Consider the following 26930-nt stretch of genomic DNA (forward strand, 5'->3'; position numbering starts at 1 on the left):
ATATATTATAAGTGCTGGTTAACCACAGGCCGTGCAACGTCTTTTTTGCAAACTTTCAAGCCTGGATAAGCACACATGGGATTGCGAGACAGAAATCAACTCAAATCAGATCAAATGGGGAATTATTCAAAACTAGTTTTACGAACCTGTAACGGCAGTCTCACTAAAACCCACATGGGATATGTAATCGCACCACCTAGTGGAGCAAGTCGAAAAGTGCAACTTGTTTTTTTCCCAACAGCAAACGTGTCTTCGAACAGCCAGCTCAGCAAAAAACCTACCCTCGTCCCCAACAGACTCTAGAACTGCATATTATTATAACTACAACGAATGGATTCCGTCGCGGACACAGCCACACAGCAGATGGATAAGTGATATGCTAGAGGGATTACAAAATAATTGTATGTTCATGCCAGCATGATATTCTCGCAGCTGACAAAATGCGATATTCTGGGTGTCAACGTTCAAAACCCACAGCAAGACAGAGAGCCTTTTATCCTTAAGCGGTCGGTAAATTGACTATCGTACAGCGGATAAAAAGTAACATCGGTTATGTTGTTTAGAAACCTTACAAATCCTGATGGAAAAGGCAGAAGTGCTGAATGTAGTACTGTATAAAAATGTAGTGCGTGATGCCATACTTTTTGGGGTTACGTGCCTTACAAGCAATGGTATTTGTTCTAAGTAGTTGAGTGAACCCGGATTAAAAAAATATATATATTAGCGGCCGATATTTTGGAAACAGGCTAAGGGAACAACAGCCATACAGTGTGCTGGGGCCACGATCTAAAAAGTCTTGGGTAAATATAAGAAAATACAGAAACACGAGAGACGGCCTGCGGCCGTCAAAGTGAAGTGGACACGGCGGGCAGGGGAGGGGGCGGAGCGGGGAGAGCGGCATGAGGGTGTGAAGCAGCAGGGGCCTGAGACGAGGCCGCCTTGCCTTTGATGTGGTAATGCGAGGCAAGCGGCTGGTGGCATTGTGCACGCGCTTTCACGTGCACTGGAAGAAATCGCCTGGGAATCGCCTGATCTCGGTAAGCTCTGTTTAAGCCGCAATAGATCGAGCTCCCGCTCTCAATGCGCATGCGCATTGAGATAGGTCGCTCGACCTAAAAAGGATGGACTATACCTTAATTTAACAAACATAAACATAACACAGTGTAATGTCGAGTTGTCAGCCATTTTACAATGTCATTGTATGTAAAGATCAAACGGAGAATTATATCTCCCAGCTTGTTGTGATACATATAAACAACCGCCTGAGTAGTACAAATTAATTGTCGTGCATCATCACAATTCTCACATATAAATCATGACGCTTCAAGTATTAATAGTTATAATTTTAGCATTTAAATAATAACGCTAAAGTAATGATTGCGGGATTATAAATTAAATTTAAATAATCTTCCCCACAATCTAGAATTTTATACGAGTATTCGAGTCTTAATTACACATTCTTTTGGTGACGCAACGAAACAGAATCCAGCCCACATCCATGGGTGTTCGTGCTCACGATTCAATAAAGTTGGGTTTCAATTAATAAAAAAACACAACAACATATCATCATTACATCAATCAGAACGCATATATTTCAGAATTCATCAATAATATCCCTAGTGGGTTCAGCAGTATTACTGTAAACATGTTCATTAGTGCCCTACATTCACAATAAAATAAATGTGTTTATAACAAAATAGTAGTTCCGTATCTCATGTATCAATGACCTCATTCAACCGGTCCAAAACAGTCATGATAATATGGTGAACTGGCTTTTACATTCTCCAACTCTAATACCCCAGTGGGTTTATATTACACTTGTAACCAGATGTTGTAGTTTCATAATCTTGCCTTTCCTTCTTAACAGGTCAAAGTGGAGCACTATTTTCATATCTGCACAAAAAGAGAACATAATCGCTGTATCAGGGATCTAAACAGAAAGGCTGACAATACTCACAATCTATATACATTAAAAACAACAGTGACAGTGACTTAAAATTTGGCTACGGATTCAAAGATAGAAGTCTATCATAGAGCATTTTTAAAATCAAGCTACCTTGTACTGAATTGATACTCCCACTGGCGACATATCAGATCATCTACACAATTCATTATACCAGCTATTGTCCTAGATACCATGCCATCTCTTCCTCAGAATTTAATCCACCAGGGATTTTGGTATCCAAGTCTAGAATATATTGAGATTCTAGCTGGCGAAGTTGTATATATATATATATATATATATATATATATATATATATATATATATATATAGATAGATAGATAGATAGATAGATAGATAGATAGATAGATAGATAGATAGATAGATAGATAGATAGATATAGATAGATATATATATGTATATTTGCAAGTTGCCATGGGTATTTCTCTTCCAACGTCATCACCTCTTTTCGAGCCTGTGAGGTCTGGTCCGATGTCTCCATGTGTTAGGGAGCTTTTCAGTGATGCTTGCGGGAATACCAATAAGGTCCCTCATTGCATTCCTCTTACTGGGGTGGTTTCCCAGTTTTACACTGCTTCTTTTCTTAGTGTTCAGACTCAGTACGTTATCTCTCTTTCGGGACACGGGTTACATCCCTCCAGTCGGAGGGTTTGGTCTCGAATTCTGAGATTCTTCCGCCGTTTATACGCCTTGGTGCTTTTGTACTTCTACTGCCACTTCCTTTGGCTGTGCCTCTTTCCTAGGTGTCATCCTACTATTATATCAGCTGGCCTGCGGGACAGCTCTTCTGATGGCACTTGTTTTAGGTCTACACCCTGCATATCTGTATTCAGGAGTTGATTCTCACTTTAGTCTTCAAGCTGCCTGGTCGGGCAGTGTTATGCTTCTTTTAGCTACGCCACCTTGTGGTCTCTGTGATTGTTTGCCCGGTGCATGTTTCTGTGGTGGCCTGCTTCAGCAGGCTTTACATTGCTGCTGTTCTCCCCTATGGCCCTCTTTTGGGACTGGGTATGCACTTGGCGTGTTTCTTGTTCCTGCCTGCTATTCTCAAACCATTGCTCGGTTTCTACCTCTTGCCCTTTGGTTCTTGGCGGTAGCTTCTCCAGCCTTCCTTCCATGGGCTAGCCTGGTAGGCTCTGGTCGCATCTCTTCAGGTTCTTCTCATCCTTTGGTTGGTGTCCACATAATGTACGGTTAAGCGGAGAGTGATCCCCCTTCCTCTCTCTTTCTTTTGTTTTGGTATATAGCTGGTGCCGTTTCTACCTGTCATTCTTATACGGGTATGGTGTAGCGCCACTCTGGCATTTTTGGGATGTCTTGCATCCCGTTATCTTTTGCTCTTCAGTGCTACTTGGGTTGCTGTCTGGCTGTTCCGCCACAGCCTCCCCCATTGTCCATCACTCTGTTGCCGGCTCAAGTGCTTGACGCTGTCTGTTTTCTGTCGCAGACCCACCTCCACTTTGGGATATGGCTGGAGTCTATTCTAAGTTAAGGGATCTGCGGCTAGATGTCTCTATCAGATGTACGAGTTACTTACCTTCGGTAACGATGTATCTGGTAGAGACGTCTAGCCGCAGATTCCTTAACGCCCCCCAGCCTCCCCGTTCTGCGAGGACCTTGCCAAGTGGTGTTCTCCATGGGCCTCTTTCAGTTGCCATTGGCTCTTCTCTCACGGGAGCTCATATTGTTGCTCCCTTTTGAGAATTGCCATGTACAGCTAACTCCCTCTAAGGGGCTTCTTTCCTGTAATATGGTGCCTTTTTTAAATTCACTTTCACTAGGAGATTAATTTTCCTCTCCTAGTGCCTTCCCCTCCTTTCGCCTTCGCTGTTGTCTCAGGGTCCTGGTCTCCTCGATAGTCGTCCTCTTTGGGGATCGGTTATGCTCTGTTCACATCTCCATTACTATATGGGAAGTGCCAGTCTTTTTATACATTAATGTAGTGGACTGTTGTTCTGTCTGTGATCTGTTCTTGCTAGACGGCACAGTTTTGCATGGTAATGGCAGTCTATTTCTGTCTGTTGAAATATTCTTCCCTTGTTGCGCTTGGGGAATGGTCTTCGCTCCCTTGCGGGGCTCTTTCTCACAGTTTTTTCACTTATATGTAGGCAGTGTCTAATTCTGTCTTTTGCGATGGTGTCTTGCACCATCCTCATTCTTTATTCACAGATTTTTCATCCCTCGCACACTGTTACCATACTTTCACAGTTTCCGTTGGTGGCTCCGCGTTGTGCCGCGGAAACGTTTCTCCCAAGAAAACTGACGTCAGCGCGCCGGCAGGGACTTATATGACCTTGCTGACGTGAGGGCGGGGTCGTGTGGTGCCGTCCCCCGGCGCGCAGAGGTACTGCTGCAAAAAGTATTCCAGATCCAGTCTGACACCTGGGGATATTCTAAGTTAAGGAATCTGCGGCCAGATAACGTCTCTACCAGATACATCGTTGCCGAAGGTAAGTAACTCATACTGTAGTGCATAAGTAGTACCATAATGGTAGTACTAAAAATACTACAAAATGCAGCTCTCAATTGGCCACTCCAGATCTGTCCATAACGTTGATTGACAGGGGCACAGCTATCAATAGAGCAGCAGGTTAAGTAGTAATAGGACCAAGGAATGGGAGGAACTACTACACCCAAATATAACAGTTTTATACTACTCACACACTTTGCTGGGGGCATATTTTGGTCTATGGCCACCATACTAGGCCACTGTTAATTGACTTGCTTTCTTGAATGCGCTCCTCTCTAGAGACTTGCAGACTCGACTGTATCGAACTGCAGAGCATACAGTCGACAACTTGTCAAAGTTTGTTGCATATGTTTGCAATAGTTATGTATTTCAAATATTTATTTTTCTCCATGTGTAAATTGTGATTCAGATGAGCTAAAAAGTGACAGGATTTTGGAGTCTGTACTGTGTTATCGTGTAGACAGCTCTAGATGAAAAGCTCACGGTTTGAGTGTCACAAAATAAATTGCTGCAGTTTCATCGGTGCAAAACAATTGTATTCCCTTAAAATTACTAAAGACTAAATAGCTACTGATTTATCTGCAGTATGCGAGCACTGGCGATGAGAATATAAAATTCACATAGTTTGTAATATTTTGGGAAACGGGTAACGGTTTATGGTGATATTCAGTAGATATTTTGTGCTTAGCTGTTTTAATGTCCAGCTTCAAATGTACTTATTCATACAGTTTTTAGGATCAGTGTGTCTAGAAAACCCAAAGTGTGGTCAGATGAGATTGGAGGTGTTTTGTTTTTCCATTAATCAATAGAATCACTATCTGAAAGGGACACGTTAGTGATAGATTCCTTACCTTAGAATATCCCCAGGCGTCAGACTGGATCTGGAAAGTTTTTTCGTCAGCAGTACCCCTACGCATCTGTAGGTGGTGTCGGGGGGCTAGGCGTCTGCCGCTGGCGTCGTAAGTGCCGAGATGCCGTCACGGAGATTACTTAGGCGCCACCCATGCGCGCTGACGTCAGTCCTTTTTTTCCGCGCCAGTAAGCGCAGATCCTGTTAGAGCATGTACCCTAGTCACTTTTTTACTATCTTTTTGAGACTTTTTGTCTCCTGTGATTTTGAATCTACTCTGGTGCACATAGGGATGCCTGGTTTTAAGTCTTGCGGGGCCTGCCGTCGCTCGGTGGCGGACCCCCACGACGTTTGTGTCTACTGCCTGGAGTACGACCACGACTCGCGGTCCTGTTTGGACTGTCGGGCCATGGCCCTGAAGGCCTTGAGGGAGCGGCGCCGGAAGCTGCTAGAGGTCCGGCACTCGTCCAGGCACCATTAACGGTCCAGGGGCCGCTCCAGAGAACGCTCACGAGGCCACCGTCATCGCTCCCCGGGTTCTAAGTATTCACCCTCGGATTCGGGTAAGAGACGACACAAAAAGAAGCGGAAGAAGTGTTGTCACTCTCCAACGAACCCCCGACCGTCCCCGGATGCAGACGAGGGGGACAGGGGTTCTGACCCTGTGGCTCCTTTGGAGCCCGGGGGTCCCGCGGCCTACCCGCTTTACCTGGGTCCGTCAGCGACTCCCGCACAGATGCAAGAGTTTCTTGCTTCCATGGACCGCCTGTTTAGGCCTCAGACTCCTGCTGGTGCGTCCTCGGGCCCGCTGTCCTGTGTCAGGATCCTGTTGGGCCTGCGGCGCCGCCGGCGGCTCCGGCGGCTCCGGCGCCACAGGATCCTGCGCCGCTGGCTCCGGCCACGGTGCCACAAAGTACCCTGCTTCCGGCTCCCGCGCCACCCTGGGCTCCTCCTCCGGCGCTGCAGTGGATACCATTGGTTCCGCCCCTGCCCAGGTTCCAGGACAATGTTTTCCTGCCTGGGATCCGCACTGGGACACGGTGCCGGTTTGGCCCCGTCCGGCGCTGTTCCCGACGCCCTTTGTTCCTTCCCCAGTCCCGGCCCTGCTGCCGCGGCCTGTACCACATACGCCGGAGGTAGAGAATGACTGGGAGGGTTCCGAGGACCCTCTTGCTTGTCAGTGTGACTCTGAGCAGGACTGGGCGGACGAGTTAGAGGAGCCTGGCAGCCTTGATGTCTCCTCTGACTCGGGGTTTACTTCTCCTCCACCTACCATGGAGGGGGGTGCCTCTTACACGGTGGTGCTCTGTCGGGCGGCTGAGGTCCTCAACCTGGACTTCCCTACGATGGCCCTAAAAACTATTCTCCTCACTGAGGTGCCCCAGACGGTGTCCACTTTTGTCGGAGCCCCTACTGCCATTTAATGACGCCCTCACTGACGTCTTACTGGGCACTTGGTTGTGGCCAGCCACAGGGGCCCCTGTGTATAAGGACGTCGCCAGGCGTCATCACCCCGCGCCAGGTGACCCTGCCTTCCTGACCACTCTTCCTACGCCAGAGAGTCTGGTCATCCAAGCTTCGATGTCCCAGAGTGCCTTTCCCACGGCAGCGCCGGATAAGGACTCTAAGAAGCTGGAGCAGTTCGGCAAGCAGTTGTTCTCTTCAGCCAGCTTAGGGCTGCGGTCGGTGACCACCGCATGCCTATTTGGCCGCCATTCCCACGTGGTGTGGGATACAGTTGCCCAGGATTTGCCTTAGTGTCCTGAAGAAACCCAAGCTGTGCTGTCTCAAGCTGTTGCCGAGGGTAAAGATGCGGGTAAGTTTGCCATTCGGTGTGGTTTGGACACCACGGACTCACTTAGTAGAGCGGTTTCTATGACTGTGGCACTTCGTCCCCACGTCTGGTTGATTCTCACTTTAGTCTTCAAGCTGCCTGGTCGGGCAGTGTTATGCTTCTTTTAGCTACGCCACCTTGTGGTCTCTGTGATTGTTTGCCCGGTGCATGTTTCTGTGGTGGCCTGCTTCAGCAGGCTTTACATTGCTGCTGTTCTCCCCTATGGCCCCCTTTTGGGACTGGGTATGCACTTGGTGTGTTTCTTGTTCCTGCCTGCTATTCTCAAACCATTGCTCGGTTTCTACCTCTTGCCCTTTGGTTCTTGGCGGTAGCTTCTCCAGCCTTCCTTCCATGGGCTAGCCTGGTAGGCTCTGGTCGCATCTCTTCAGGTTCTTCTCATCCTTTGGTTGGTGTCCACATAATGTACGGTTAAGCGGAGAGTGATCCTCCTTCCTCTCTCTTTCTTTTGTTTTGGTATATAGCTGGTGCCGTTTCTACCTGTCATTCTTATACGGGTATGGTGTAGCGCCACTCTGGCATTTTTGGGATGTCTTGCATCCCGTTATCTTTTGCTCTTCAGTGCTACTTGGGTTGCTGTCTGGCTGTTCCGCTACAGCCTCCCCCATTGTCCATCACTCTGTTGCCGGCTCAAGTGCTTGACGCTGTCTGTTCGTCCCCACGTCTGGTTGAGATCTACTGGGTTCTCACCAGGTGTTTAAAGCTCTCTCATGGACATGCCCTTTGATGTCACTCGCCAGTTTGGCGATAAAGCCGACAGTGTGCTGGAGCGTTTCAAGGACACGTGGGCTCCGGCCAAGTCCTTAGGTCTTTCCACCTCATGCCTGGCCACAGATCCCTTTCGTTCCTTTCTTGGCCATGGAAGGGGTGCCCCTGCATGTTCTTTCAGCCAGAAGCCTGCGCAGAACCAACCTCAGCGCGGCCGATGGTGTGGAGGCCGCCGTGGCGGTACAGGGGGCCAACGGGTGGGTCAGTGCACCTCCGCTCCCGCAGCATCCGCCTCAAAGCCTTCCTAGTCCGAGCTTTGGGGGGCACCCCACGCCTGTGGGTGGCAGGATTCAACATCACCTCCCCCACTGGCGTTCTGTCACTTCGGACAGGTGAGTGCTGCAAATTGTCCGACGGGGTTACTCCCTCCCCTTTGAGTCTGCCCCCCCCCAGCCATTCCACCTCAGTTCCCACCGCATGTTGGGGGATCACTTTGCACTTCTCCTGGAGGATGTCACGGCCCTCCTGGCCAACGGGTCCATCGAGCATGTTCCTGGGCCAGAAGTAGGATGTGGTTGTTATTGCCACTACTTTCTGGTCCCCAAAAAGGACAAATGGGGCCTGCGAGTCCGGGATATTCAGGCTATGATTCCGATCTTTCAGCCTCTATTCCGGGTTTCAGTCAGGATGACCCTGCAGCTCCTGGGCCTGATGGCCTCTTTCATCCTACTGGTGCAACATGCCAGACGGCATATGCGGGCTCTGCAGTGGGACCTGAAGTTCCAGTGGGCACAGCATCAGGGCAACCTGTCCGATCATGTTCAGATCTCGGAGGGCACTGCACGACAATTGCAGTGGTGGCTCACGAATCGCGATTGGGTCGATGGCAGATCCCTCTCCCTTCCCCAACCGGAGCACACAGTGGTGACGGATGCGTCCCTCCTGGGATGGGGAGGCCACTTGGGAGAGTCGGAAATCAGAGGCCTCTGGTCTCCGGCAGAGTCCCGGCTCCGTATCAACCTTTTGGAGCTTTGGGCGATCCGGCTTGCACTGAAGGAATTCCTTCCCTCTGTGTAGTGCAGGTGTTCACGGACAACACCAATGCCATGTTGTTTTGCAACAAACAGGGCGGGGTGGGGTCGTGAACCCTATGTCAGGAGTCTCTGTGGCTCTGGACATGGCTGGACCATCAAGGCATTACGTTGGTGGTTCAACACCTGGCAGGTTCTCTGAACGCCAGGGCGGACGAACTCAGCCGCCGGTGCTTGATGGATCACGAATGGCATCTGAACTCGAAGGTGGCGCGAGGTCTCTTTCAGCAGTGGGGAGAGCCTTGGATAGATCTATTCGCCACCGAAGAGAACGTGCAATGTCATCAGTTCTGCACGTTGGAATTTCCAAGGCGGCACTCGCTCGGCGACGCTTTTCGTCGCGAGTTGAGTTACGGTCTGTTGTACGCATTTCCACCTATACCACTTCTCTCCAGATTGCTGAAGAAGATTTGGCGTGACCGGGCCCAAGTTATCCCTGTGGCTCTGGATTGGGCACAAAGATACTAGTATCCCGAGCTACTCAGCATGGCTATCAATCCCCGATCCGACTGCCTCTACGGGAGGATCTTCTGTCGCAGCAGCAGGGGACGGTCCTCCACCCGAACCTGTCCAGCCTTCACCTCCTTGCGTGGAGATTGAGCGGCGACAGTTGACAGCTTTCGATCTTCCTCCCGAAGTCTGTGATGTCATTCTGGCAGCCAGGCGTCCCTCCACTAAGACGGTATATGCCAGCAGGTGGGACAAATTTGTGGCATGGTGCACAGCAGAGGCTGTGGATCCCCTCTCTGCCCCTCTTTCCGAGGTCCTTCTGCTCCTTCTCTCCCTGGCCCAGCAGGGCTCTGCTCAGGGCACTATCAAAGGTTATCTTTTGGCCATCTCCGCCTTTCTACGGCTTCCAGATCAGCCTTCTCTTTTTAAGTCCCTGGTTGTTAAACCTTTTCTTAAAGGCATTACACACATGTTTCCTCCCATGCCTTTCATAATGCCTCAATGGGATTTAAATCTTGTCTTGACCTATCTGAGGTGCACTCCTTTTGAACCCCTTCATAACTGTCCTTTAAATCTTGTTACTCTAAAAACTGCTTTCCTGGTAGCTATCACCTCTGCCAGAAGAGTGAGTGAGCTCCAGGCTCTTTCTTCTAAACCTCCTTTCCTTTCTGTTCATCCGGACAAGGTGGTTTTAAGGACCCGTCCTTCTTTTTTGCCAAAGGTTATTACGCCCTTCCACATCGGGCAGACCATCACTTTGCCCACCTTCTTTCCGCCTCCGCAACCTTCAAATGAGGAAGAGAGGCTCCACTGTCTGGACCCAAAACGTGCGGTCTTGTTCTGTCTGAAGCGCACACAACCGTTCCGGGTGGATGACCAGCTCTTTGTTGGATACGTGGGTGCCAAAAAAGGTCAGGCCGTGCACAAACGGACCATCTCTCGTGGGTCGTTCTGTGCATCAAAATTTGTTACTCATTGGCTAAGAAGTAGCCTCCCCTGGAGCTGCGTGCCCATTTTACCAGGGCGACTGCAGCCACTACTGCCTTGGGACGCGGCGTTCCCTTGCAGGACATTTGTCAGGCAGCTACGTGGGCTTTGCTGCACACGTTTACCAATCATTAGTGCCTGGACAGTCAAGTCCGGAGAGATGGCTTCTTTGGCCGTTCTGTTCTCCGTGACTTTCTGGTGTAATTTTGTTCGCAGACCCACCACCGGGGTTGGTATTGCTGGGGTATCTATTCTAAGGTAAGTAATCTATCACTTACATGTCTCTTTCAGATGCACAAGTTTCTACTTGTGTAACGATATATCTGTAAGAATCATTAGTTAGTGATAGATTTCTTACCGCCCCACCCATCCTCCCCGTTCTGCGAACTGATTCCTATGGTTAAGGTCATCCCTTTCAGGGCCCTAGTTTCATGGCACCAGTGGTCAGTTTCTTGCATGGCTCTGCGTTCCTGGCGCGGAAAGTCGTGTATTGAACTGATGTCAACACGCATGGGTGGCACCTAAGTAGTCTCCGTGATGTCATCTCGGCGCTTACGACGCCAACGACGGACGTGGAGCCGCACAGCGCCACCTACAGACGCACAGGGGTACTGCTGACGAAAAAACTTTGCGGATCCAGTCTGACGCATGGGGATATTCTAAGGTAAAGAATCTATCACTAACTAATGTCTCTTACAGATATATTGTTACACAAGTAGTAACTTGTACATTAAGTAATACATTAGATAAACCCATCTTCACTAGACAAACACAGTGAGGGAACCCCAGAACAATATGAAAAGGGAACCCAGACTCTAAATGTAGTGTTTTGCCATGCAAATCTTAGAAGTGCACTATACCAATGCTGATGACATCACATGCTGCTAACAAAATGCAAACAAATTGCAACAGACATGGACTTATACTAAATTTTGCATTTAGAAAAGATGGAACAAACATATTTTGCAACAATTAATTTGAAATAGGGAATGCAGCATATATGTGGGACTTTTGTGTGGCAGATAACAATGGGGAGCAGATGCGGCGATTGTAACAAAATCTTCCATGCAACAGGTGAGCCACTTCATCGAACCCCTATCCCTCCTCAGCCCAGGAGGGAGCGAGAGTTGTCAGCCTCTACCAGGCCCATGGGAGACAATGAGTAATAACGAAGAAGCGGAACAGAAGAGGTGCACCCCCTCAATAAGAAAGTCATGCTGGGGGGGACAGGAAGCGGATGAAGACCAAGGAAAATGGCTGCCCCAAAGAAAAAGTGAGAAGCCAGAGCAGAGAGAAGATAATCCAAATCTTACCACAGACATAGCTCTCTCTAGTGCCTGCACCTTAAAAGAGGCATCACCCAGCACTGCTGAGGAGGAGCCTGCGCTGAAGGTACATAATAAAGGAATGGATAGGTGGAACCTTGGATGGGTGATATGAAGAGGAACCTGCTGTTCAGGAGTTTGCGAAGGAGATGGTGAGAAGGAGTGGTTGCATGGCAAAATAGGAGGAGTAATATGAGGTAGTGAAGTAACATGAGTAACTTTTGGGTTAGAAGGAAGTGGTTTGTGGCAATGTTGTGATGTTATGGTGATGTTTAAAGAAGACACGTGATTTGGGTGTTTAGGATGATAAAGCAGAGGAGTAGCTTAAGTGGTGAAGAAGGGCGAGTGTTTTTGGTGGTGAAGGCAGAGGACTAAATTAGGATTTTGATGAGAGGTGGATGGGTATTTAGTGAATTATACGTTACCAGCACTTTTTGCCAATATCGAGCCATGGGACCAGTGAGTAGGGCAGTGAAAGCTTAGTGATTTTATCCTCTGGTGGGATTAGGGGCTGGGGACGCTGTGTTTCGGACCCCAATGGTGAGTTATAGTACACTGATGTAGAATGGAAAGAGCCTATAGAAGTTACCTCTGCTCATTAAAGTGATGGTCGAGGTGTCTAGTGTAAGACTGCTCCCTAAAGCCTTGTACTGTTTGGTTGATGTTCATACAGGGCCAGAGGAGAGAAGATTACTAAGCCTCCTTTCTCAAAAAGCATTCATTCACATGTGAGATGCGAAAAGATTCTTTAGTATCTCTAGCTATGCTTTTTATAAAAGGGTAAATACTTACCCCACCATCTTCAGCTTCATTTTCCCAATTAATCACGGTACCAGATTTTCACCTTCTTTCAGAACACTCCTTCACACATGTACAAAATAATGTCAGCATGCGTTTTAAGGCCTGCCCCCCCACCCCCAGCCAGTGCACAGAGATGTTCAGAACCTCCACTTTTCTTGTCACTAGCAATGTGCTTTGCATAGCATGCTCAATGTCACAAAAGTATGACTACTATTCATTTCAGGTAGTAACTCATTTTCACAACAAAGAAGATCAGACATGCCTCAGTACACTGATCCAAAATCTTTCCCCTTTCTGCTTCTTTTGATCTCTTACTGCAACAAGTACAGTGGCAAGCCTGGTAAGAAGCAATACCTGGCCTTTATGTCCTTTAGAATGAGTCACCGAAACATTCCCTTCATTATAACCTGGCTGCCTCAGTTAAAGCGTGTATGCAACACTAAGTTCAAAAGGTAGCCCAGCATGTCTGAATCTGGATAGGGATAGTGTGTGCAACAAGCGCCCAGCCGCAATTTTCTGAATAGCCCAGGCAGTGCTCCTACATCCATCCATTCAGCTAAAATACTTCCCCAAATGTGACTATAAAGTAAGCTTTTCAGCGTCTGGAAACCTGCAGCATCAGCACTGTGCAACATCACTAAGAACTCAGTACTGCTTTGTAGAGTCTCAGTGGAAGGATATCCCTCATTATCATATCTCACTATATATGAGTATCACTGTGAGCCACCCATGACAGCACATGCATCAGTTACACTGCATTGCTCCTTGCATGTGCAGCTATAATCCGATAGAGACATCTAGCTGTAGATTCCTTAACTTTTGAATTCTATCCCGGCGCCAGTCTGGATCCGAAAAAATGTCAGCAGTACCTCTGCACGCCGGGGGACGGCTTCGTACGACTTCGTGATGACGTCGACTTCAGTTGTGACATCAGCGGAGTCATATAAGTCCCCTCTGGCGGCAGATGTCAGTTTTCTTCTGCAACGTAGATCCGGAGAAGCACTTCCTCAGATTTTTTCGGCCTACCATGACATTTTTTATTGGTTGGAACAGTGTGCCTTTTTTACTCATGTCTTCAGGCTATAAGACTTTTGGGTCTTGTGCACAACTGATGTTGGCCACAGATCCTCATTCCGTTTGTATGTGGTTTGTGGGAGAACACCACAACTCCGAACATTGCAGCTCCTGTCAGAAACTGAAGCAGAAAGCACGCAAGGAATACCGGATGAAACTCCTGGTGGCAGGGTTGACACAGTCTGTAGAGACTTCACAGCGGCCTCGGTCTTCTTCTCCTTGTTCGGTGGGCCGTCCACAGGGTCGTTCCCGTGGACGTCATTCGGAACTATCGATGTCCCAAGGTAAGCGCAGGTGGTTGAAGTCGTGGCATCCGCCCCCTACTTCACTACATAGAGACTCCGTCTCTCACGGTTCCTCCCGTTCGCTGGTTTAGGGGACCATACATGACTCAACCCCATGCGTCCCCGTCTTTCCGGGAGCTGGAGTTTTGATGGCCCAAATGACAAATTATTATAACTCTCTACATCTTATCTTTGGGTCTGTACCTTAACCTGATCTCTACCTTACCTTGAAGTGCCATCTGGCCCCATGGAGGTGAGAGGAGTCATGCCTGTAGGTTCACCCTCAGTGTCAGTTGGGCCTGCCGAGTCATTGGGTTGGCGTCGGCTGACTCCGCTTCGGCTTCGATGCACAGTCCTTCAGGGTATCCACCTTTGGCTTCTATCCTCAATCAGCCGCCTCCGGTAACGGCTGCGCTGATCAAAACCATTTCCGCTCCTCTCGACGTTGAGGCATCGTCTTCTTGGCGTCGGGTACGGAGTTAATGGAGAGTTCTGTGGGGAAGGATGTCCTTCTGCTTCCGTCTCATGGTGGTATTTCTGAGGGTCTCCTTTTGGGAGATGATATGGAGGAGTTGGGCTACTTTACAGATATTGGAGGCTATTCCTCCTCTTATGGAGGAGAATTGGTTGTCTGCCCAAGGGGAGGCAACTGGGTTGGAGTCTTCCCCAGCTTCGGAACTTCATTCCCCGGCTGATGGGGAGTTCCTCTTTTGCGGACATGTTAAGGAGAGTGGCTATGGTCTTAAAGTTATCTCTTCCTTCTGTGGAAAAGTCTACTGATCCCCTGATTGATATCTTCTGTCAAGGTAAGACAGGGTAGGATCTTGTTCTCTCATATAGTGAGGCCCTGTTTGACATTTTATTTGGTACTTGGGGTATGCCTGATACGGGGGTCTCTGTGGATTGTGATATATCTCACAGGCACTAGCCTGCTCCTGGAGATCAGGCTTGTCTCCTCAGACATCCTACTTCTCGTAGTTTGGTGGTACAGGCTGCTTCAGCCTCACACAATATGGATTCTCTACCTAATGTCCCGTCGGATAGAGATTCTAGGAGACAAGATGCGTGTGTAAAACATATTTTTCCTCAACTAGTTCTGCGTTAAGGTCAATTAACACGTCCTGTGTTCTTTGGTGTTTTTTTCACGCATTGTGGGATTCTTTACAAATTATGTTGCCGTCACTTCCAGATGACCCCTCGATCCATTCTTCATCAGTTGATTGGGATGGCCAACAGGCAGCTAAATTTATCATTAGATATGGTATGTGGTATGAGCCGGCACCTGTTCCCCCTTTTCCACGGAAATTTCTGATCTTTGCTGCGCGTGTTAGTGCACAGTACTGGATGCAAGCAGACGCTCTTCAGCTCCTCCCGGAGGAGCAGAAAGGCCTAATGGAGGCCTCCCGCTAACAGGATCCCTGGTGAGTTCCCACTGTTCGACCAGAGCCCGAGGAGGCCAGGAGGAGCAGACAAATTCAGTTTTGGAACATCGCATCGGCTCCAAAATGGCAGACACTCCCGACCACTGTGCCTTGAGGCTCTTCTATACTCTTGACAGAACGGCTGTTTCTCTTTGGAGAAAGCCATTTGTAGCCCTCCACTCAAGATAACCCCCCTTCTTTTGGTTTTACCTTTGTTGCGCTGTTCTCACCCCTTGCGGCGATCGCTCCTGAGTCACTGCCTGTACCTGCCTGACCTTAACATGAAGACGAGATTGTTCTTCGATCCGCGTCTACCCGCAACTCACCGCAATATTCTGTCTCCTGTGTAATTGCTGATTTCCTAGTCTGCCTGCGCTCTCTTCCCTCTGTGGCCCCTGGCCTGCTATAATCTGCTCTCCGACTCAATTCAGTTCGAATGCAGATGCTATTGATAAAGCTTTGATATAAATAGTCCCCTACACTTGTTAATTGACTGTTTAGAACCTACAATATTATTACCAACGTCATTTGCTCTATTTGGGGCAGCAATTTCCCAGGCGACTGAACCAGGGCCTCAACTTTCACCTTTCAAATCCTCCAATTGCAATGACTGTCCCCAAGATGTCCCCCATGAGCGGGCCCTTCTCCAAAGCATTCCTTCTTCCCTTGTTAGGGAGGGTTCCGCAACCTGTTCCCTGGAGTTTCAGAGTCCCCTCTGGATGAGACCACAGCGACAAGGGAGACACACGCAGGAGAGGATTGGGAATGGTCCCACTACCATTGGGAGCACAGCACCGTACACCATGACCGATGGAACTCTTTTGACGATGCCCCCCTAGGCGAAATCCAGAACCTTCTGTATGCATTGCGGTGCCCGAGCTACATTTGCTCGATGCTTGGTGGAGCTGTCATATGCAGCTATAGAGGAGTTTGGCTCTGGTTCATCCCTCAGCCGTCACCTACCCAGCTGGTTGTCGGACACTGTTTTCCTCCTCTCCCCGTTGGGTTTCCTGCCCCTGCCCGCCTCTTCCCTCTATTAGTCTTTGTCTACCTCCCCTGTTCCTATCCTGTCCCCCCCCCCAAAAAAAAATTCTCTCCCCTTGCCTGTTCTTCTTCTTTCTAATGTTAAATCTGTGCTTTGGTAACTCATGTAACTACGTTCCTTGCAACTGATGTAACCTTGTAACTATGATCTGAAACAATGCTCTTCCATATGTAAAGCGCTCTAATACCTCCAGGTCTAGCCAGCGCTGTCAGGATTCCTAAAGATCTAGACCTCTCTGTCTGTTTGACATGTTAACAACGGGCTAATCTACACATACCAAAGGGAAAAACCCTTACCTGGAAGGAAGCTTGGAGATTGAACAACTCCAAGATGGCTGACAATGCATGAAGAAGTGCGGTCTAGTCTTTTCTGCATTCAGAATTCTATTTGATCTTGTAATTGCAGGAAGAAACGAAGACCAAAAGAAGAGATACAAAGGTCTAAGGTTACTCTGATGCGTGGGTTAGAGTTAGAAGAATAACGTAAGATTATTGAAGACAGATATATATATATATATATATATATATATATATATATATATATATATATATATATCATAACACAGAGGTGCCTGCTGTGGAAGACGACTACACCACGGGTAAAATCAATCAGCCTAATTTATTTTTTCAAAGAAGCAGCAGCAACGCCGAACAATGAGTCCACTGCATTTCAGTCCCTTCCCGACGCGTTTCATCCATTGACTTCATCAGGGGAATTGGGTTAGGAGAAAACAGCCCGGCAAGGTTTGGCGGCACTTTTGAATTCCAAAGCAATTGAAGCCACGATCCACTTGGATGTTGAAACAATTATTTAATCTGGGATTAAACAGCAGGCGAATCACTGGAGATTACTGGCTGGGACTACATTAACCATAAGGCCACGCAGTGAGCCACGCCCACTGGGGCAGGTTTTTGGAATTCAAAAGTGCCGCCAATGCTATTGCCCAAGAAGAAGAGTCGGCATGACTCGAAACGCGTCAAGAGTCGGCATGACTCGAAACGCGTCGGCATGAGATGGGTGTTTGTTACTGAATCTGCCTGCAGCCTTCCTGAATAAATGCACGTTACTCAACCTACCTGTGTGAGGCTCATCCAAGCTTTGGCAAACTTTGTGTGATTTGATATATATATATATATATATATATATGTGTGTGTGTGTGTGTGTGTGTGTTATGAATTGTTGTTCTTAGTTTCCAGGGTCTACAGCCGGAAGCACAGTATAGTGTGGAAGCTACACAAGAAATTGGAAGCAAATAACCGCAGACAGCCTCTTTGTCTTCTTTATTATTTTATCCACTCCCCCTTCCCCCCTAGGGAGATTCTGCTTGGTATTGATATAATTGTACCGGAAGGTCTCCGGAGCGGGGCATTGGGACTAGGCATAACTGCTCCTGCGCAAGAATTGGAAGCACATCTGACAGAGTGAAGTGCCCAAGTATTACATTTGCGCCCAAGCAGAAATGGCTGAAGGCTTAAATTTAAAAAACTTGGGAGAAGTATTAGGTTTAATTTAGAAAGAATTAACTGCAGTCCGAGAAGAGAATAGAGGATTGAGACAGGAGGTTTTGGATGCTAGAAGAGAAACTGTGGAGTTAGCGACTAGATTAACCAACATGACTCAAACTTCTAGTCAGATTTTTAGAAGCAGAAGGGGAAACCTTGGGTTCCACATCCAGGTTAGCAACTCACGTAGTACATTCCCTTTCCCCAGTGATTCCTTTAGCATCACCAGAACGATTTAGTGGGGATCCACAGAAGGCCTAAATGGTTTTGACTGGATGCTCATTGCACTTTATGTGTCGTCCTTCGATTTTTCCAGACCCACAGTCCCGCGTGGCCTTCATTTTGTCTTACCTTAGTGGTGATGCCACCAGCTGGTCAATGCCTCTAGTTTCAAGAGATGACGCTCTATTATATAATTTTGAGGACTTTAAGAAAGAATTTCTTTGGATTTTTGCTCGACGAAAGATATCACAGGCCACAGATAACGAACTGCTAGAATTAAAACAAGGCAATAAAGATATGGTGGCATACCTGGCCCAGTTTAACAAGCTGGTAGTAGAAACCGACTGGCCAGAATGCAAAAGAGCAGCTGTCTTTTATCGAGGACTTAAAGATGATTTAAAAGACATTCTAGCCCAAATCCCCAATCGTCCCACAGACATATCGGCCTTAATAGACCTAGTGTTGGAGATTGACTTTAGACAAACAGAGAGGAGAGGAGAAAAAAGCAAATAATTCAAGATTTGACAGAGTCAATATGGAATCCACAAAAGCAACCGAAGATCAACCTGGGGTGGAACCAATGTAAATTGGAGCAGTTCGTGGGCCTTTGACTAAAGAAGAGAAAGAAAAAAGACGACAGAATAATTTGTGCATGTATTGTGGAGGGAATGGATATTTCGTGAGGATGTGTCCAAAGAAACCCAAAATGTTTTCCAAGGAGAAGGAAAACTTCAAGCACCACCGGTAGATGGAGTTGGACTGGTGGTTGCAGAGAATAAATTAACTCCTGAAGAGCTTATTTAGGTAAATACCTTACAGTCATCTTCCCCCATCTAGTGATATCCATGACATTGAAATTTAGTAACATTACCTTAACAGAAGTTTCATTTATGCTAGACTCAGGAGCCACTGGATCCCTTTGTGATTTAAAATACGCCACGAAAATTGGTCTGAGGGCAATTCAAAAGTTGAAGAGCAAACCAGTGAGAGCGGTGGATGGAACAAATCTTTCTTCTGGACCCATTACCAACCACACAGAGCAGGTTGAAATGATTTTTCAAGAAGGTCATAGAGAAATCATACAATTTAACCTCATAGATGCCCCTCAATTTCAGATTATATTAGGGTTACCATGGCTCACAGAGCACAACCCGAGTATCAATTGGGGAACAAGAACAGTGAAGATGAATACCGACTTTTGCAAGGAAAATTGTTTTGATTCTTCAACTAGGTCAAGAGAACCAGGACCAGCCTCACTTTTAAGTAAACAAGATATATCCATTTGTGTGATTCACACAACAGAAATTCCGCCAGAATACAAGGAGTTTGAGGATGTTTTTTATGAAGTTGAGGCTGAGATATTTCCACCTCACCAATCATTTGATTGCCAAATAGAATTGGAGCCTGGAGCAAATCTACCATGTAGTAGAGTTTACGCTCTTACAGAAAAGGAAAACGAACACCTGAAAGAGTATATCGAAAAATATTTGGGTAATGGTTTCATCCGCCCCTCCCAATCCCCAGTCTCCTCGCCGTTGTTCTTCGTCCCTAAGAAGGGAGGCGAGCTCCGATCATGTATCGACTATCGAGCAATAAATAAAGTCACCATTAAGAACAGGTACCCCTTACCACTCATTTCAGTGCTCTTAGATCAGGTGAAAGAAACACAAATATACACAAAACTGGACCTTTGTGATGCTTACCACTTAATTAGAGTAAAAGAAGGAGACGAGTGGAAGACGGCCTTCAGGACAAATTTGGGATTATATGAATATCAAGGGATGCCTTACGGTTTATGTAATGTTCCAGCTACCTTTCAGCACTTTATAAATAGTGTATTGAGAGAATACATAGATCAATCTGTTATCGTGTATATCAACAACATTTCGATTTACTCAAAATCAGAAGAAGATCAACCGGATCAAGTGAGAAAGGTATTGCAAAAACTAAGAGAAAACAATCTGTAAGTGAAGTTGGAAAAATGTGTATTCAACACCAAAGAAGTAGAGTTCCTTGGATTTGTCATTACGCCACCTGGAATAACAATGGATACAAAAAAGGTAATGGCTGTTCTGGATTGGAAATCTCCAAAGAATGAGAAAGAGTTACAAAGCTTCATAGGCTTTGCCAATTTCTATAGAAGGTTTGTAAATGAGTTTTCACATAAACTCATACCCCTTACTAAGCTCCCTAAGAAGGGTGTCTCTTTTGATTGGACAGAAGAAGCAGAAAAGGCCTTTCGACAACTGAAACAGGAGTTCACTATGCCTGTTTAATTGCATGCCGACCCCAACTGACCTTTTTATCTGGATACAGATGCTTTGGATTTGGCAATTGGTGGAGTTCTCTCTCAAAGAATTAAAAGACAGGACAACTCCATCCAGTGGCTTATAGATATAGGAAATTAACTCCGTCCGAAGTCAATTACACCATTACGGAAAAAGAGTTATTGGCCATCAAAGATGCATTTAAAGAGTGGAGACACTACTTGATGGGAGCTAGACATACCATAACAGTGTTCACTGACCATCGAAACCTGACATTTTTGAAATCAGCTAAAACTCTCACTCCACATCAACTTAGGTGGTCACTATATTTCGCAGATTATGATTTTGTGATCACCTACCGACCAGGCACAAAGAATGGAAAGGCTGATGCCCTGTCTAGATTGGATACTGAAAAGATGGAAAGGCACCAAGAACATCAAACTATTATTTCAGAAGATAGGATAGTGGCAATTGTGAATCAAGAGACAATTGAGGATAAAATAATGACAGGTATGTCATCAGAAGAGATGGTAGAGTGGACGAAGCAAGAAGCTGAAAGAGAAATTTGACAAGGCTTACCATTTCACACAGGAAAATTTTATCTACCCGATCAAGAGCTGTGACAATTAGTCCTAAAGGAAAAGCGTGACAACATGCTGGCTGGTCACAAAGGAACCTTAAAAACCGAGGATTTAATAAAAAGAAATTTTTGGTGGCCACAAACGTCTAAAGATATAGATTCCTACGTGAAGTTATGTGAGGTCTGTGCTCGGGGAAAATCGGAGAGACAGTCCCCTAAAGGGTTACTTCAACCTATGCCCACTCCTCCATATCCGTGGCATACAGTCACAATGGATCTAATAGTGGATCTACCTTAAGACCAAGGTTGCAACACTATATTAGTGTTTGTAGATGCTCTCACCAAAATGGACCATTTTATTGCCCTGAACAAAACCCCAAATGCCAAGGAATAAGCCATTCTTTTCAATACTCACATAGTACGGGCTCATGGCATACCCAGGGTGGTGGTCTCAGACAGGGGCTCCCAATTCCTATCTCATTTTTGGAAGGCATTTATGGAAGGACTTGGTGTAGGAACTAGGTACTCCACTAGCTTTCATCCTGAGACAGATGGGCAAACAGAGAGAGTGAACCACAAATTGGAACAGTATCTAAGATTGTACTTACTTGATCAAGAATGGGATTGGCCAGAACATATTTGGGTAGCGGAGTTCCCCTATAATTACACAAAAAATGTCTCCACTGGTTTCTCTCCATTCTTTCTACATTATGGAAGACATCCTAACTCTTCTGTGAATGATAGAGAAATCTCAGTCCCTGCAGTTCAATCCATCCATCAGACAGCTACAGAAAACCTAGTTAGAGCTAAGGAGAATTACAAGAGATATGCAGATAAAAGGAGAAGAGTAGGCCCAACCTTACAAATTGGCGACAAGGTGTGGTCGAACCCCAAAAACCTTAGGTGAAAAGGGGTTCGCAAGTTTCAACCTAAATTTGTAGGGCCTCACAAAATCGAAAAAATAATTAACCCAGTGACTTATCGTTTAAAATTACCCGAAAAAAAGAAGATACACCCAGTTTTTCACGTCTCTCTGTTAAAGAAAACCTCGCCACACTTGAGGGTAACCCTTCCTCCTAAAACAGTACAATTTGAATCTGGAGAAGAATTTGAAGTTAAAAGAATACTGGATTCTACACAACGTAAGGGAAAAATCTATTACTTGATTGACTGGAAAGGTTATGGTCCTGAGGAGCGCTCCTGGGAACCAAGTACTGATGTACATGCTCCGCGTTTGGTGAAGACTTTTCACAGAAAAATTCCAAGAAAGCCCAGACCGGTGGAACCTCCCTTGCGAGGGGCTACTGCCAGGATTCCTAAAGATCTAGGGCTAGATGTAGGTAATCCGAAAATACCGATTCTAAAATACCGAATTTTACCGATTCGGTATTTCAGAATCGGTATTTGGGATGTAGATAATAATTCGGTAAAAAATACAGAATCGGTAAGATTCGGTATTTACCGAATCGGTAATTACCGATTCGGTATTTGCCATTCATTCCTATGGGCCTACATCTCAGTATCCAAATACTGGTCGGTAACGGACGAAAATCGGTATTTTCGGCCGTTACCGACCGGTATTTGGATACCTACATCTGGCCCCTATACCTCTCTGTCTGTTTGACATGTCAACAATGGGCTAATCTACACATACCAAAGGTAAAAGCCCTTACCTGGAAGGAAGCTTGGAGATTGAACAACTCCAAGATGGCTGACAATGCATGAAGAAGTGTGGTCTAGTCTTTTCTGCATTCAGAATTCTATTTGGAGCTCTCGTAATAGAACGCTGATGCACTTCACCTGGGTCCTCAACGGAAGGGTACGCATTCGTAGTATCTCTCAAATATTTAGTTAGTTAGATAGTCAGGTATCGTCGAGTTCGTCGGGTTTTTCTTCCCGTACAACTATTACAGGATCCTGAGAACATTTGCAGAGTTGTATTCAGTTCCGGGCACCCGCTTCGGCGAAGTGGTGTTTCCCGGTACACATGCGCACATCATCCCCGAAGTGAATGCTGCCTCCCCGGAGACCTGCGCATGAATTGAAACACTACCTCGTTGAGGGAATAGTGTTTGGAAAGACGGAGCACTTGCACAATAGTTTTCTGTGCTGACACTGCTTGACAGAAACTTGCGCAGTCTATTCAAGTAAGCTGTGTTATCTCCGAACCTTACGAGACAGCGCTACTGACTCCAGCAGGACGACACAGAAAGGACAATACAGAGCTAAGTACTATAGTGATGTAAATGTGTTAAAATGTATATAATTCACACCAGCTTCTGAACTTAAGAAGAGAATTATTGATAAGAAGTATTATACTTACCAAAATGAATTCCTACTCCGTGTTGAGAACCTAAGCAACAAATAGAAAACTAATTAAAATAGAAATATAGGTATGTATAAATGAGTACAGGAAAATAAGATATTAAACAAGTAAGAAGAGAATACTGGATAACAATGTATGTTTCTTTTGATTAAACACAGAAATTCTTCATGCAAGGAAGGACAGGTTAAAACTTGTAATTGCAGGAAGAAACGAAGACCAATAGAAGAGATACAAAGGTCTAAGGTTACTCTGGTGCGTGGGTTAGAGTTAGAAGAATAACTTAAGATTATTTAAGACAGATATATATATATATATATGTTAAGAATTGTTGTTCTTAGTTTCCAGGGTCTACAGCCGGAAGCACAGTAGAGTGTGGAAGCTACACAAGAAATTGGAAGCAAATAACCGCAGACAGTCTCTTTCTCTTCTTTATGATTTTATCCACTCCCCCTTCCCCCCCTAGGGAGATTCTGCTTGGTATTAATATTGTTGTACCGGAAGGTCTCCTGGGCGGGGCATTGGGACTAGGCATCTCTGGTCCTGCGCAAGTATTGGAAGCACATCTGACACAGCGCTATATAAAACTTCTTAAATAAATAAATAAATGGATACTACTGATTTGGGCCATGGCATCCTCTGTAGCACTACGTTGTCGTGCCTGGTTACGTACTTCAGGCTTTTCAGAGGCTGTCCAAGCTTCTTTAGTCGATATGCCCTTTGATGGCACCCATCTTTTTGGTGCCCAGGATGACTCTGCTTTACAGCATTTCCGTGAAACAGAGTCCTACATTCTCTCTTTCTAATTCTATGCCTCTTTTATTTTTCCCTATACTAGGCTTGTATGGGAGATGTTGATCTTTTTTGTTTCTTACACAGCTGGCCATGTTGGGGCAGTGCCATAGTTGTCTAAATTCCGCCTGTTAGTGCCACCGAGGTGGTGTTCCTGTAGTTAGCAAATAATATACTTTCAAAATTGTCTTTGACAGTTTGTGTTGTACAAGGATACCTTTTGCATAAATTATTCCCTTCCCTTTTTTCCTCTGATGATGGGCTTCATGTTCAAGAGGTGGTTTGCTTATGATACTTTCTTCTGGTAAGGAAGTTTACTTATGTCACCTGCTCCTTTGTAAGCATGTTGGTATGCATTACTTTTGACTTTCAGTATCTGTTATAGGGACATCTGCTTTATGCCCTTTATAGAGTTTCTATACTGAGAGCATGATTATTCTTTCTGGCTACCCTGAGTTTCCACTTCATTGGAGTTTTGGGCTTTTCTCCACTAGCCTGGTCTGGCCTGACATAGGTTCCCACTAGGACATTCTGTTTTTTAATCTGTCATTTTCACTATTTTTGGCTGTGTGCACTTTTCATTGAATTCCTATAGTGCACGGGCTGGATTTACTTTTGGTGATTTTCTCTAAGGTTCTGCTACTCTTTGATGGTGGTAATACCAATCTGCCACATTGTGACAGCTTGGCGGTGACTCTCCTTTCCTGGGCATTGGCTATTGTCCCTTGATGCTATACACACCTCTTTCTTAGAGCCTTTACATATGGTAAGGGCAAGGTCTCTACAACATATTCTTGTATTGTTTTATATAATGATTACTTCCATTTTTTGGGGGTAGCGTTATTGATTACATATGTTCTTTGAACATGGTTGTTTTGTGAGTATTGCTTGTGAAGTTATCTGGGATGTGGTGTCATAATATTTTACCCCTCAGGGGTTAATTATTACACCCATGTCTTGTATTCTTGTATTTTGTGGTGGGATGTCTTTCTTCTCTTAAAGAGAATATCCATTTCTATGGTTCTTTCTCTTCCTTAAGAACGTTTTGAGTTTTCGTCCCCATATACTGTGACATGCTAGGAATGTGGGTGTAGTTACACTTATCCTTTCTGGAGGGGGATGTCCTCTGCCTCCTTGGGACAATTCTTTCCTCTAATTGGCTTGTTTGCTTTACTGGGTTACATTTTTTGAACGTATATTTTGGTGTACTTCATGTTCTTATGGAAATATATATATATAGATATATATCAAGTTCCACCTTCGTCCTAAACGAAGCGCACTCATCACCGGGTAAACAATGTTACTCAGCAAAACAAGGTCTACATGCTCCATCTGTTCACCACATATGCCCAACGCGTTTCGGATCTCAGATCATCCTTGTTCACGGGAAAGCAGCAAGGTTAAAAAAATCTCTCAGGACTGCTAATCAATACCTTTTATATCCCAGCTTTCACTATTGCCTCTGGCCTTCTAGTCCATAAGCCTACCGCACCTTTTGAGGGCAATGTGCTATTTTCATATGGTTGGCTGTTGTCTTCTGACACAGTATTAACCCACTACCCTTGGGTCATTTTTTTCCGTGGTTGCAGGGTTGTTTTTTACTCACATTGCATGTGGTCCTTACCAAAGTTTTTGTAAGGAGCCCCCTACTCCTTTTCATCTAATTCCTTTGCATGTCTGGTCTCTTGTTAATTTCGACCGGCTAATTCTCTCTGAGAACTTTTGTAGGATTAGTTTCCAGACCCTCCTCCGGGTGGGGTATAGCTATTGCATTTAATTCATAAGTTAAGGAATCTATGGCTAGATTTCTCTAGATTCTCTATCAATATCGCATTATCCGGTTAAGACATAGTCTAACCGCAGATTCCTTAACGTCCTACCTATCCCCCGCACTGCGAACGATCTGTAGTGTAAGAGGTATTTCCTTTTACAGATTTGGTTTGTACACCAGAAGTCACTGTTTCGCGTGGCTATGTGCTTCAATGATTCATTTGGTCTTTCCTTATAGACATTGTCTGGATATTTACATTCCATTAATTTCCATTTTCCAGTTATTGTTTCAAAGGTACATTGATTATTTTTTGTTTTGGCACCCTGTTTCCACAGCCAGGTTCTATAGTGGCTCTGCCCCTGATTATTATTTTTTGGCACACTGTTTCCGCAGCCAGTTTCTATAGTGGCTCCGCATTTTGGGGCAGACGGTTTTACAGAAAGAAACTGACATCCGCTCGCCGGAGGGGACTTTTGTGACTCAACTGACAACACAAACGGGGTCCCCTGGCGCGCAGAGGTACTGCTGAAAAATTTCCGGATCCAGGCTGGCGTCTGGAGAGAATGCAAAAGTTAAGGAATCTGCTACTAGGCTATGTCTTTACCAGATGATCATGCACTTTCGAAGCTAAGTAACTTGTTCATTTATTCCCCCAGGACCACATCCTACTTTCTTTGATTTGTACAGAGGACCACAGACATTCTATTCTGTGAGTACAAACAAATCCTTTGTACATAATTAGCCCTGACTCCAGTAGGCATCTCAATTTGTCCACAGTGATTGTGCTTAGAAGAGACCTCATGGCTTACACGTTTTTCGTTTTCGTCCTTAGGAACATAAAGTACATTGTGCCCAATCTGCATGAGAGACGAGTCAAATTTAAGTCAATAAATTTAGGGATGAGAGTGTGGGAAAATTGAGTTTCAACTTGGTAAACCAGACTCAGAACAGGAAGAGCATTGGGGCAGCTAGTGTGTTACGCAATGTATGATGTTTGTGGGGAGCAGAGTTAGGAACATTATTTTGAAGACTGGGGAATGGCAGTGAGTGGCCTTCCTAAGACCTCGGCCAATGTGAGGTGCTCTGTGTGCCTGTTTCATTTTCAAGGCTTTTGATGTTCCATAAGTGTTTCTCCAGTGGTGTATCTTCTTA

At 45.7% G+C, this 26930-nt stretch overlaps 1 protein-coding gene across 9 annotated transcripts in view; it reads left to right on the forward strand.

Moving 5' to 3' along the window:
* BRD8 (bromodomain containing 8) overlaps nt 1-26930 on the forward strand; it is a 791877-nt gene that overhangs the window by 633700 nt on the left and 131247 nt on the right. For 7 of the 9 annotated variants that reach the window (XM_078652722.1, XM_078652724.1, XM_078652723.1 and 4 more), the window contains one exon: nt 11446-11763. The exons of the other annotated variants lie outside the window; for them this stretch is intronic. In XM_078652722.1, coding sequence (XP_078508848.1) covers nt 11446-11763 — 318 coding nt within the window. The remainder of the gene's footprint in view (nt 1-11445; nt 11764-26930) is intronic. 9 annotated transcript variants of the gene reach the window in all.

This window comes from Lissotriton helveticus, chromosome 7 (genome assembly GCF_964261635.1).
Source record: "Lissotriton helveticus chromosome 7, aLisHel1.1, whole genome shotgun sequence".
NCBI classification, from domain to species: Eukaryota; Metazoa; Chordata; class Amphibia; order Caudata; family Salamandridae; genus Lissotriton; species Lissotriton helveticus.